Raw genomic sequence first — 13,366 nt, forward strand, 5'->3', positions numbered from 1 at the left:
TGGGAAGTCAAGAGCTAATCTAATGTACTTGCCTGTCAGCTGAGCAGGCCCAGAGTAATCCAGTTAGGATAATGAGAAGTGGCCAGAAGTGCAATTTAGTGCATTGCTGCTCCAGTCCAACATTCAGGTGAGCTGCACAGTGCAGTGGGTCTGTGTGCACCCCTCAGGGTGGAAATGCTTGAAAAATAAAAATAAAGCAGATGCCCTTAAAGTAAACCTTGTTTACTTCTTGTAATAAACAAACACCAGCTCAGGTAAATCCTATTTCCAGAATTCAGCAGCAAATGAGTGTGCCAAGAGCTGGCCAAGAGGCTAAAGGCACCTGGCTTGTAGCAGCCACAGAGTGGCTACAGGAACAGGGCAGTGTGTCAGGCTGTCACTGTGCTGGGCACGGTGACAGCCCTGGGGACAGTTTTGGGTCACTCAGAACAAGACACTGAGGGGCTGGAGAGTGTCCAGGTCAGGGAATGGAGCTGGGAAGGGGCTGGAGTACCAGGAGAGGCTGAGGGAGTTGGGAAGGGGCTGAGCCTGGAGAAAAGGAGGCTCAGGGGGGACCTTGTGGCTCTGCACAACTCCCTGACAGGAGGGGACAGCCGGGGGGGATTTGGGATCTGCTCCCAGGGAACAGGGACAGAAGGAGAGGGAACTGCCTCTAGTTGTAAAAGAAAAGGTTTAAATAGGGTATTAGGGAAAATTTCTTCCTGGAAAGGGCTGTCCAGACCCCACCAATCCCTTCTCTCTCCAAGGCTTAGGCTGCCTCTGTTTGGTATAGGAAGCACAGGACTCCAATCCTTACACGAGAGAAAAGTTGCTCCTCAAACTCAGAATGAGTTCACAAAATTCACCTTTCTCTCTGAGAGCTACACACAAAGTCCACCAGGATGAACAGATTTAAACAGGTTTTATTCATAAACTGTTTGGGGAAAGGAGATTTACTGATATACAAAAAGCCAAGAAATGAACTGACTTTTGTCCTGTTTGTGAATCCCTTCAGGCACGTTTATAAATTCCCACCATAACTGCTAAGAGAAGAACACATCTCCAGACATTTTTACTGAGCCTGGGCTGTAATGAACACTGCATTTCAGAATTGTACAGAAAACACACTCCTGTAGCCAACTTGCAACTAGCATTCCCAAAATTACTAGCTACATGCTACACAGACACCTTACAATGATAATTGAGAAGTACATTATTTCTCTCCTTTTTTTTTTTTATGCCTTAACCCAGTAGGATGTGTACAATCAATCACAAATTCTATGGTTAATTTACACAGGTTTGTAGTCAAGCTTGGACTCCAGCTTCTTGGAATCAGCCACTTTCCTGACAGCTTTCATGAAATCTTCCTGAACTACGAAGTCATGATCAGCACGGATAGCAAACATCCCTGGGAGGGAGGATTTAACAGTTGGAAGACAGAACATGAAATATCACTCAAATTCAAATGAAAACTGATCCAGGCTCCACTATCTATATGACTTTCCCATGTCTTGGATGTTGTCAAGAGGAGGGAATTCACCTTTTTGAACTAGGGGATTACTAAAACCAAAACTTGTTCGAAGTCTGAGCGTGCATTTGCTGTGCCACTCAGCCTGCCCATGCAGGCACACCACGAGTACACAAATTTTAATGTGAAAAGAGCATAAAACAGCATCAGCTCTCCAGGCACACGGGTACCAAGAGCCCTGACTTCTCTCCAAAAAGGAGAAAAATGGGTACAATCTCTGTTTGTGGAATGTATCTGGTTCTAATGAGACAGTGGGACACATCATGATCAGCCAACAAATGGCTGGCTCAGACCAGCTCGACTGAAATGTTCCAGCAGAACATTTTGAGTTCCTGGGTTTAATCCACAGAGGAACAGCTCCAAGATTCAGCATTATCCAAGACTTAGCACATCCAAATGAGGAGTTAAGGAATTACCTGCTTCAGTACAGACGTTTCTCAAGTCTGCTCCATTGAAGCCATCTGAGAGCTTCACAATTGCTTCATAATCTGTTCATAAAACAACAATGTTCATAAAACAGCAATAAATCACCCTTCCCCTTAGGGTGCCAATAAAATACAGATCTAGCTCCCAAACTTGGATTTCAGTGCAGACAAGAGAGCTGCCCACTGGGCTGATAAATTAGCTGGAATCAGCAGCTGCATCAGCCCTTCCATTAAAACAGAAATGTGTGGCAGCCAAAAGCTCATGTTACATAATTAAATCCCAAAGTTACTAACTTTTGGTTACAAGAATCAACATGAAGTGCAAAAGCTCCATAAAGGCAAGGTTCTTATCATTTAAATGCTGTAAAAACCTAGAAAACTTATCTCCAAGTGGTCATAACTAATTCCCTTTCCACTTCCAACACTCCATCTAATAAAGGCACTTAGTGTCTTAATACATTAAGCCTGATATTTTATGCACATGTATTTACTAAAAGAGTGGACATGGTTATAATTCAGTGGAAATCAATTTCTAAGCCACTGTTGAGTCTCCAGCAAGTTCTGATTTTTGCAAGGCTGCTTATTAAAACTATCAACTCCCTGGAAAACTTTTCAATTTCCCTTCTGTATAAAATTCAAAACATTTGAGTTGAATGTTTTTATCTCAAGAATCCAAAAGCTCCTAAACATGAGAAGTTCTTCAGCTGTATTTTAATTCCATGCAGTACAATGGCATATAAAAATTCTTTTCATAATTGGAAAGTTAAAAAACATAAGCAAGGGGAATGAACAAGGTTGAACAGTGCAAGGTTTTGAGTTTAGACACCTGGATTGAAGCAAGAGAATCTCATGCTGGAACCTGAGCAAATCCTTATCTTTGGGTTTTAATCCAATTTCCTCTTCACCCTTCTACTAAGTTCAGGCCTTCCTTTTGGGGTATCAAAGCTGAGCATCACAGTTTTTCTACATCACATGCAGGAATTTACCAAGGACCTGACCTCTCACCTTGCTGCTGAATGGCAGAAGGGATGATCCCACCCTGCTCTGCTCCGGTGCCAAAGAGAACAGATCAAACAGAATTCCAGAATCCCACGATGGTTTGGGTTGGAAGAGACCTTCAAGACCATCTCCCTGCAACCCCTGCCATGGCCAGGAGCACTTTCCACTCACTCCAAGCCTTATCCAGCCTGGCCTGGAACACTTCCAGGGATCCAAGGACAGCTACAGCTTCTCTGGGAGAACTGAGCCAGTGCCTCACCATCCTCACAGGGAAGTTTCTTCCCAATATCCCATCTAACCCAGCCATTCCCACTTGTGCTGTCACTCCATGCCTTGTTAAAAGTTTCTCTCCAAGAACTTTACCTCAGGTTCATGATTTGCTTTGGAGCTCCTTCTCTCTCATAGCCTGCAGCCACGTGCAGGTTTAAGCCAACACTGCTGCTAAGAAAAGCAATGCCCACCCCTGGCCCTCCCCCAGCTCCTGCTGTCCCTGAGCTGAGCTGCAGCTGCTGATGCAGCCAGATGGTGGCCGGGATCAGCTCCAGGGGATGCAGGAATCAGCACTAAGGGGGTGGGGGTGCCACAGGGGCCCTGCTGCACTCCCAGACAGCCAGCAGTGCTTTAAAGGCAAATCCCAGCCCCAGTTTCCTCCAGGAAAGCTGGGAGGAGTCACTGTGAAAGCAGGACTCTGGGCAGCTCAGAGTAACCCAGTCCTTAAATAAACCTTCCCCATTTTAGTCTATTCTTCTCCCCTTACACTCCTGAGAGAACGATCCACACCAGTACACACAACAATTCTGCCTATGCCATCTCCAAACCCCAAGGTTTCTCCCTGACTTAAAGACTGCTGATTTCAGACTTCTTCATTAACAATATTTCTTTCACTGAGGGGCGAATGAAAGCAGTCTTTACTTGCACTGAGCTGTTCCATTAGAAACAGGAAACTGCCTGGTGAGAATCACGTTGATTTTCCAGTTTCCAGCTGGACTCCAAGGGTTTATATTCAGTTTTCCTTTTCAAAGACTTAATAACAGTTCAATGAGGATGCATTAAAAAATAAAACAGGTAGAATTCCAAGAGGAGAAGTTGTGTGGGCAGTGTAGAGGTGGGAATACAGTCAGAATCACAGTAACGACTCACCCTCTTCCCATCTCTACAACCAGCAGTAGGAATGACATCCAGGGAACTTCTACTCACCTATCTCACCATGTTTGGTTATAGGACCTGCGTGAATCTTCAAAATATCTAATCTGGCTTGTTCATTTGGTAGATCAATATCTAGAAAGAATTACAGCTTCAGTAAAAGCAGAACCCACAATTCCCATGATTACATCCTCCTTCCAGCCAGTGGGAAGCAGAAACTCACGGATTTTTCTATCCAGCCTTCCGGGCCGCAGCAGGGCAGGATCCAGGGTGTCAGGTCTGTTGGTAGCCATGATCATTTTAACTCTGTGCAGAGTGTCAAATCCATCCATCTGATTCAACAACTAACAGGGAACAGAACTTTGGTTTTAAATAACCCCAAAGCTTCCCAGTCTGATTTGTTTTCCTGCCTAAGTATTCTTCACCAAGATGAAAAGCTCTGAAGTAAAAAAAAAAAAAAAAACAACCCTACAAGGCCTTGAGCTCCCTGAATACTCCATCCCAAGTAATGAAGGGCTGAAGAAAGACACTGAAAATGCTTTGCCCCAGAGAAAAAGACATTGAGCAAAGCTGAGCTCAAACATGAAAACACTTGACTAAAACAATGAGGCAAAGAAAATATAGCAAGGACTAAAGGAGCCAATGGCTGCCTGACACATTTGGATTGTAGTGCACCAAGGCCAGGACATTCCAATTAGACTTGAAGAACAGCCTGTGGAATACTAATCCACACACAGGAAGGCATTGCACTGTGAACACTCAAAGCACTTGCTCTTTGATCACAGTGATTTAATTCTCTATGGAAGCAGACATATTCTTTTGAACCAAGCAAACTGTTTGCAAACACAGGCCAAGGAAGGTTCCCATTAGCTTCAGAATTCCTAGCTGTCACCAGTGGTTTTAACAGTCTCTTCACACGACCCAATTTATCAAAGTAGTTACTACAGGAACAAAGAAATACAAGTGCTCCTCCTAGCTTTGAAAATCCAACTGCAACAGCCCAAAAATGTTATAGACTGGGTATCTTTGGGAGTAAAAGAGACAGAAAGGGGGGGTTCTCCAAACCTTCAAAAATGCAAGGAACAACAGGCAGCAAAGGAATCATTTCAGCAATTTAAAAGATTCAATTAGTCTCCACACTGAACTTGTGGCTGAGTTACCTGGATGTGCAGCTGCCTTCTGTAAAAGCAGCACTTAGTTCACTTTTAGTTTAAGATTACTAACCCAGAAAAGGCACTGCAAAGCCAGATCCCAGGTAACAATTCCCACCTGTATTATGATTTAATGTGGCTGTTCAGGCCAGAGTCAGGAATTGGACACTCACTTCCATCAGAGTCCTCTGAATTTCTCTATCAGCTGATGTGCCTTCGGAAAAGCGGCGCCCACCTGCGGCACAACAAACCCATCAGTTCTGCTACTTGATTTTTCCCTTTTAAACAGGGGGAATTGGCTTTAGAGCTGACTCCAGCCTTTAAAGGAGAGCCCAGCCACCTCCCAGGCCATGAGCCTTACCAATAGCATCGATCTCATCCATGAAAATGATGCAGGGCTGATGATCTCTGGCGTAATTGAACATCTCCCGGATCAGCCGAGCGCTCTCGCCGATGTATTTGTCCACTATGGAACTGGACACCACCTTGGGAAGGACAGAGGATGTGGATGAGGAGACTGGAGAGCAAACAGACCCAATGTGTGTGGAGGCAGTGCTATTACACACCTTGAGGAAGTTGCAATCCAGCTGGCTGGCAACTGCTCTGGCCAAAAGGGTTTTTCCTGTACCTGGACAGACAAGAGATTGAAGCTGTTTTATTATAAACTCAACACTGCTTGCCAGTGACTTAGGAAGGATGGGAGGGGGGAAGGGAAGGGGAAAAAAGGGAAAGGAAGAGGGAGGGAAAGGAAAAAAAAAGGAAATAAAAAAGGGAAAGAAAAAAACGAAGAAAGGAGACAGAAGAGGAAGAGGGAGAGTGAGAGTGAAGAGGGGAGAGGGGAGAGGGGAGAGGGGAGAGGGGAGAGGGGAGAGGGGAGAGGGGAGAGGGGAGAGGGGAGAGGGGAGAGGGGAGAGGGGAGAGGGGAGAGGGGAGAGGGGAGAGGGGAGAGGGGAGAGGGGAGAGGGGAGAGAGGAGAGAGGAGAGAGGAGAGAGGAGAGAGGAGAGAGGGAGAGGAGAGAGGGTAAAAAAAGGAAAATCAAATACAGTAGAAAGAAAATAGATAAATGAAAAAGAAAAAGCTTTTTTTAAAAAAGGGGAAGAAGTAGAAACAAAGAAGGCTTTTGCCACAGCCTGAAAGCAACAACCAAACACTTGTTGCCCTTAGCTGGGACTCACCAGGGGGGCCGTAGAGCAGGCAGCCTTTTGGAGGGATAATTCCCACACGCTGGAATAATTCTGGGTTTGTAAGTGGCAGTTCAATGACCTGAGAAAGGACAGAGAAACAAACTGAGCCTCTGAGTTTTAAAACAGGTAATGATGCACCTGCCAGGCTGGTTCTCATGTATCTGCATTCTTATTTACTGGAAGCATTTTTGTGTGAGAAACAGTTTGATAAGAAAATGTCAGAGATCCTATGGATCAATCCACTCCCCTGGCCTGGCTCTGCAATTGCTGCTTCCTCTCAATGCTCTTTGCTCAAATCACATCCCTACTGTCCAAATTCCATTCCCCAGAGCAATCCTGGCAGTTTTTGAGCAAAATTCCAGTCTGCTTTGCTGGCCCTCCCACTTGACTTCAAGGCACTCCAACAGCCTAAAGGGCCTTAGATCCTTTAAAACCCTCTTCCCTAAAGGACTATCTTCATTTCAATCCAAATCCAAGCACTTTAAATGAGCACTGATCTGAGAGGATCCTCGAACAGCCCCGTGGTGGTGGAGAACAAACATTAAAAAGGTGGTATTGCCCTAAAAAGCCTCACTGAGAGCATTGACCAGTGTCTGATGGGGGTCTGAGGCACTGGGTACCTCCCGTAACTCTCGGATTTGTTCCGACAAGCCTCCGATCTCAGAGTAGGAAACATCTCCTGGGTCTTCATGAGACATGTTATAAACCAGTGGATCCACTTCCCTGGGCAAGTATCTGCAAAACAAAGAGTTAAGAGGAGATATTTTTATTGTGCAGACATATTTATAAGTTCATAAAGTTATTCCCATACATTTTACAGTTATATGAACATTATTTCTTCTCTTCCCACCTTATGTGCTGAAAAAACAGAAAAAAACCCAAACCTAGCAAACTTTTTAAAGTCTTTAAACACAGCTTAAAATATGGCTGAAAATACTATAATTGTTTTTCTAAAGAACAAACTAATTCTTTTTAAATCATATAAAACAGACACACAAGTCTCCCCTCAAAGTAACTGTCCTTGCTTAAGCATTTTCTTTGCAGAAAATGTTTACAAAATACTGCAGAAATTATTATTCAAGTCTTTTGTGTAATGTTTTTCCCCCTTTTTATGATGAGAAGAGCAGAATCCTACCTCATAATAGTCAGAGTGGTCATGTCCAGAGCAACTCTCGTCCCTGGCTTCAGCTTACTCTTGTCAAGCTAGTCCCAAAAAAAGGAATTCTGTTAGAACCCCACTCCAACACAATCCCTGGTTTTAGCAAAGATGTTCACTGGAGTTTGCACTCCTTTCTCCATCACATACAAGAAGAAACAAGGCTGCAGAGTGACACACCAAGCAGTCATTAACCTACCTCCACCACTTTTAAAATAAAGACTGTTTTCTAGTGCATCATTCATTTTTAATTTTACTGCTGTCAATCTGACTGCATCAGTAGGATCTAATCCTCCCCTCTGCTCCACACAGGAACAGCTGTTTCACACTGACCAAACAGCCCTCACAAAAAGTTGAACATTTTCTTGTGTCATGACTTCCCCTCTTTGAAGTCAGCTGTTCAATTATTATTCCTTCACCCCAGATGCCTCCTCACCTACCTCAGAAGATTTTGTCTGCTTATTCCATTTTTATGGGATTTCTAAATACATTCCAGTACACCCTACTAAATTTTGTTGGAATTAAAAGAGGATTTGGACAACCCTTTCCCAGGACATCTGCAAGTTTCCCATTGTCCCTGCTGGGGGATTTATAAGGTCCCTTGCAATGTGGGTTCTTGACCCTATGGAAGGGTTTAGGATCAAGCTGTCTCCCTTCCCTTTTTGGGGTCACTGCTAAGACCTATTTCCAGCTTCCTTATCCAAAGAACTTTGTAACAGCTTGGAATTCTCTCAGATTCAACTCTGCCCAACAGACTGAAGTTATTTTGCAGTGAGAAGAAAACAAAGAGAAACCACTTGACCTTCTTAGCTAATGCACTTGAGATAGGGAAGTAATTTTGCTTAAACAGCCTTGCTCTCCCCCCTCCTGAGCAGAAGCAGCTCAGCCACGAGGGCTTTGATCAAAAACTTGTCCTTCTAGTCCAGGAGAAATTGTTTGTCTTTGATATTTTGACATTTTGAAAACAATCAGGGGTATTTTTGGTTGGTTGTTTATGTGGCTTTTTTTCCCCTGAGCCTCTGGGAGCAAATCAATGATCTTTTAAGATAAAAGAGGGATTTTAGTGAAGAATAAACTCCAAAGTGCTGGTTCATCCAAGGATAACCTATTCCTTAGGATTCCCCTTTGTTTCAACACAGAACATCAAGATTACCTCATATGCCCCAGAGTGGAATTAAGTTTACTTATGTCCCAAAATTCTGCAATGAACATCAGTTTCTCTCCAGAAAGAGCAAAAAAAAATTAAAGATATGGATAAAGATAATGGTTTTAAACAGACAGAGAGTTTAGATGAGAGATTGAGAAGAAATTCCTGGCTATGAGGATGGGCAGGCCCTGGCACAGGGTGCCCAGAGAAACTGTGGCTGCCCCTGGATCCCTGGAAGTGTCCAAGACCAGGTTGGACATTGGGGCTTGGAGCAGCCTGGGACAGTGGAAGGTGTCCCTGCCCATGGTAGCAAGTGGCACTGCATGAGCTTTAAGGTCCTTTCCAACCTAAACTATTCCATGATTAGGATATATCATAAAATAACATTAAATCTAAAACTCAGCAGTGTGACAGCAACAATCACAGCACAGCAACAGTGACATTACACAATTATCACTTTTCATAATAATTCATTTTCAGAGAGTCCAAAAACAGGCAGAAGGACAGAATTTTGACTCAATAAAAATCATAAAACACATGCAAGGTCTTGGGAATGCTGTGGATTATTTTGTCTCCACCAGGAAACTACAGAGGGAGAGAGGAGCAGGTACCAGTGTAAAACAGAACATATTACCCAACTAAGGACCCAGTGAATGAAATGCAATGCTAATATTCCACACCAAAGCCAATTTTAATGAATATTCACACAGATCAATTACCTGACGGCGACAGCCAACCACGTATCTTGGTCCATTTGTAGCCTTCACAATGACTGGAGAAAGAAAAAACCCAAATTTACTCCATTCACCCTCTGAGTTTTGCTTCTGAATTATACAGAATGTTTTTCTGGAAATAATCTGATCACCAATACTTACTACTCTATAACTTTAACAAGATTTAAACTTCAAAAGCTTATTATTTTGTGGCTGCTCCATCCCTGGAATTACTGCATGCCAGGCTGGAAAGGGCTTGGAGCAGCCTGGGATAGTGGAAGGTGTCCCTGCCCACGGCAGGGGGTGGAATGAGATGATCTTTAAGGTCTCTTCCAACCCAAACCAACCCATGGTTCCACGATTTTCACAATCTCAGAGAACGTAACAGTTCAGTGTACTTACACTTCTCCTCTGTCAGCTGTTTAAGAACCTCTCCAACAATCTGTAAAAGAGTAAATACAGCATCAACCACATGAAAAATTAACATTGCAGGACTCAGACACACTGTAACCCATCCCTAACACACCAGTTCCTGATGTCAAAGACCCTGTTTTGTTCTACCTGGACTGTTCCCACTTTCTTTTTCTTGATGCTAAAAATGGATGTAAAGATTATATCCAGGCAGATACACTGGCAGTAAGCAGCACAGGATGCCAACACCTCATTTCCCTCACGTACCTGCCCAACACTCTGCAAGGCCTTGAGATCATTTTCTGACTTCTCATACTGCTTGGTGAGTTCTTTCAGCTGCTCCCTTACTGGAAGAGGAAAGAAACACAGGATTTTGGTAACCTTCAACCCCACAAGAGCATGGGACCAAACCCTTATTCCAGCAGCAAATCTGCAGGTAGAGGGAGACTGGGAGACCAGTAAGGACCCTTGAGCTAATGTGGAGAAGGGAACAGAGCTGAGGAAGGGTCTGGAGTATTAGGAGCAGCTGAGGGAGCTGGGAAGGGGCTCACCCTGGAGAAAAGGAGGCTCAGGGGGGACCTTGTGGCTCTGCACAACTCCCTGACAGGAGGGGACAGCCGGGGGGGGATTTGGGATCTGCTCCCAGGGAACAGGGACAGGAGGAGAGGGAACGGCCACAAGCTGTGCCAGGATAAGTTTAAATTGGGTATTAGGGAAAATTCCTTCACGGAAATGTTGGTCACTCATTGGGGAGAGGCTGCAGACGAAGACAATGGAGTCCCCATCCCTGGAGGTGTCCAAGGAACAACTCAGTGCTCTAGTCTACTGACTGTCTATTGACAGTCACAGGTTGGTCTCGTTGATCCCAGAGATCTTTCCGAACCAAAATGATGCCGTGCTTCTGTGACTCTCCAGAGCCCTCCCGTGGGGACCGGGACCCAGCAGCGGCGCTGGCAGTTCCCATCTCCGTCCATGCCCCGCTCCCCGGGGCCCGGCCAGGCCCATGACGAAGCGCGGGCAGCGCCGCGGCCGCCGCGCTCCCTCTCGGGGCTCCGCGGGGCGCTCAGCAGCGCTCACCCCCCATCCCCTCACCGCCCGCCGTGCCCGCGCTCACACTCCTTGAGGCGGCCGTCGATCTCCTTGTGCTCCAGCAGCTTCTTGCGGTAGTCCTGCAGCGCCTTGTCCCTGGGGTCCGCCATGACGAGCAGCCGCCGCTCGCAGGGAATGCCGGGAAGGGCCATGGCGGCGGGGGGCGCTCCCGCCCGGCCCTCAGCGCCGCGCAGCGCCCCCTGCCGGCGCGGAGGAACGCGGCTGTCGCGACACGGCGGCCGCTGTCGTGAGGGGCCGCGAGGGTCACGAGCATCGGCTGCGATGGGCACGGGCTGTGTCAGCGCTCAGAGGCCGCAGCGAGGGTTAAAGAGCGGTCACGGAGTGTGGGTACAGGCGGAGGGGTGAGGAGGTGCAGGGAGACATCATGGAGCTCAAGGAATCGTGGGACGGTTTGGGTTGGAGGGACATTAAATCCCACCCCAGTCCACCCCTGCCATGGCAGGGACACCTTCCACTGTCCCAGGCTGCTCCAAGCCCTGTCCATCCTAGCCTTGGACACTGCCAGGGATCCAGGGGCAGCCACAGCTCCTTTGGGAATTCCAGTGCCAGGGCCTGCCCATCCCCTCCCAGGGAACAATTCCTGCCCTACCTCCCATCTAACCCTCCCCTCTGGCTCTGGGAAGCCAAGAAAATGTTGGGGTTTTGCTCCCGTCCCATGGCGTGTCCCTGTGGCTCTGCAAGGGATCCAAGACCAAGAGGAGCTGCTCCCCAAAATCCCGCTTTACCCCAGGAGCTCATCCCAAAACATGTTCCAGGGAATGCCGGTGGCATGGGAAGGGCTTTTGGCCGCTGGCACTGCCAGGGACAGATCAGACACTTTTTCCTCGTGCTCTGCCTCGAAGTGCATGAAACCTGGAAGGTCTGGTGTCCTAGATTCCCAGACTGACTTGGGCTGGATTTAGATGTCATTTCATTCCAACCCCCTGCCGCGAGCAGGGACACCTTCCATTATCCCAGGATGCTCCAAGCCCCATCCAACCTGGCCTTGGAAACTTTCAGGATGGGGAAGCCACAAAAAAAATAAACTTTTGGAATTTAAATCTGCTTAATGATTTTGAGGAGCAAAGAATTAAAGTATTGGTGATCAGATGACTGGCAGAAAAACACACTGGATAGTTCTGAACCACAACTTAGAGGATGAATGCAGTAATTTTTCTTTTCTGTAATTTTCTCTATCCAGTCATTGGGAAGGTAAAAAATGAACCATGATACAAACAGAACAAATGGCTGGCTGTTGCTGTCAGGTAATTATTATGTGTGAATATTCATTAAAATTGGCTTTGGTCTGGAATGTTAGCATTGCTTTTCATCCACTGGATGAGAAGTGGGGTGGGTTTTTTCTTCTGTAATGTGCACATCGCTGTTTTACACTGCTACCTGCTCCTCTCTCCCGTTCTAGGTGGTAGTTGTGCAACTTCCTGGTGGACACAGAACAACCCACAACATGCTCAGCACCTTGCACGTGTTTTATTACTTTTGATAACATCAGGAAAATTAATCCACAAACACCAGAGGTTTATGTCCAAATACGAGACAGAGGAGTTCTTTTACTTTATGTGAATAAAGGGAGAGGCCATGGGGCATTCCCCTGGGGTCTCTCGAATTTTTGAAGGACACAGCCTCCCTTTTAATCTTAATTTCCCATCTGCATTTACCTCTCTCTTTCCCCTTGGGCTGAGGTATTTGAGAGGCACGGACTTCCTGGAATGCCTGATGCCTGAGGTTCCCCTCTAATGTGCAACCCTCCCTTTTAATTTTTATTTCTTGCAGAATTCATGGTTTTTCCCCTTGCTTCTTTCATCTTTGTCATAGTTTAGGTTTAGTTTCATGGAGAAAAGCTTCCTAGTATGCCCTCCCCCCAGGTGCCTTCAATATATAACCAGCACAATCTTTCAATATCCAATTTCATCTTTCAATATCCAATTTCATCTTTCAACATTCAGTTTAATTTATCAGCAAACCTGCAGTTTGTTTGTAAAGAAATTTTTTTTTTTTTCACTCATCAACCAGTAGAATCCTTCCAATTGTTTCTTTTATCTCTCAGTGCAAAAAGAAACAGACCCACAGCTTGTTTGTAAAGACAAATCGGTCGTTCCTCTCAATAATAATTTTTTTTAATGTAATCTTGATCTGTCAGACCCTCTGGGCAGGCTGGGGGATGCACCCCGAGTTCTGGAGCCGGGAGCGCTGGTGTCCCTGCGGTGCCTCTGTGTGACTCACAGCGCCGGGAATTGCGACCGTGTCCTGTCCCCGGTATGTGTCCCCGGTGTGTGTCCCCGGTGTGTGTCCCCGGTGTGTCCCCGGTGTGTGTCCCCGGTATGTGTCCCCGGTGTGTCCCCGGTATGTGTCCCCGGTATGTGTCCCCGGTGTGTCCCCGGTATGGGTCCCCGGTGTGTGTCCCCGGTATGTGTCCCCGGTG

The 13,366-nt window shown here is 46.2% G+C and overlaps 1 protein-coding gene across 1 annotated transcript; it reads right to left on the bottom strand.

Moving 5' to 3' along the window:
* Nucleotides 1-884: 884 nt before the first annotated feature.
* Nucleotides 885-11,075, bottom strand: PSMC6 (proteasome 26S subunit, ATPase 6). Its single transcript, XM_062495827.1, has 14 exons — nt 10,952-11,075; nt 10,105-10,184; nt 9,829-9,868; nt 9,433-9,485; nt 7,546-7,613; nt 7,031-7,145; nt 6,402-6,489; nt 5,792-5,853; nt 5,587-5,710; nt 5,399-5,460; nt 4,298-4,418; nt 4,129-4,209; nt 1,924-1,995; nt 885-1,387 (listed from the first exon to the last, which is right to left on the bottom strand). The coding sequence occupies exons 1-14, from the start codon at nt 11,034-11,036 to the stop codon at nt 1,269-1,271; spliced, it is 1,170 nt and encodes a 389-aa protein (XP_062351811.1). The 5' UTR covers nt 11,037-11,075; the 3' UTR covers nt 885-1,268.
* Nucleotides 11,076-13,366: the final 2,291 nt, after the last annotated feature.

Source organism: Cinclus cinclus, chromosome 6 (genome assembly GCF_963662255.1).
Source record: "Cinclus cinclus chromosome 6, bCinCin1.1, whole genome shotgun sequence".
NCBI lineage: Eukaryota > Metazoa > Chordata > Aves > Passeriformes > Cinclidae > Cinclus > Cinclus cinclus.

Bases quoted from the DNA above. Each gene is read 5' to 3' on its own strand.
- PSMC6 (XM_062495827.1), bottom strand. From the start codon at position 11,036: ATGGCGGACCCCAGGGACAAGGCGCTGCAGGACTACCGCAAGAAGCTG. The intron at 6,490-7,030 runs GTACCCAGTGCC...GTCCTTTCTCAG, and splicing joins AAATCCGAGAGTTACGGGAG to GTCATTGAACTGCCACTTAC. The intron at 1,388-1,923 runs GTAATTCCTTAA...CCTCCCTCCCAG, and splicing joins AAACGTCTGTACTGAAGCAG to GGATGTTTGCTATCCGTGCT.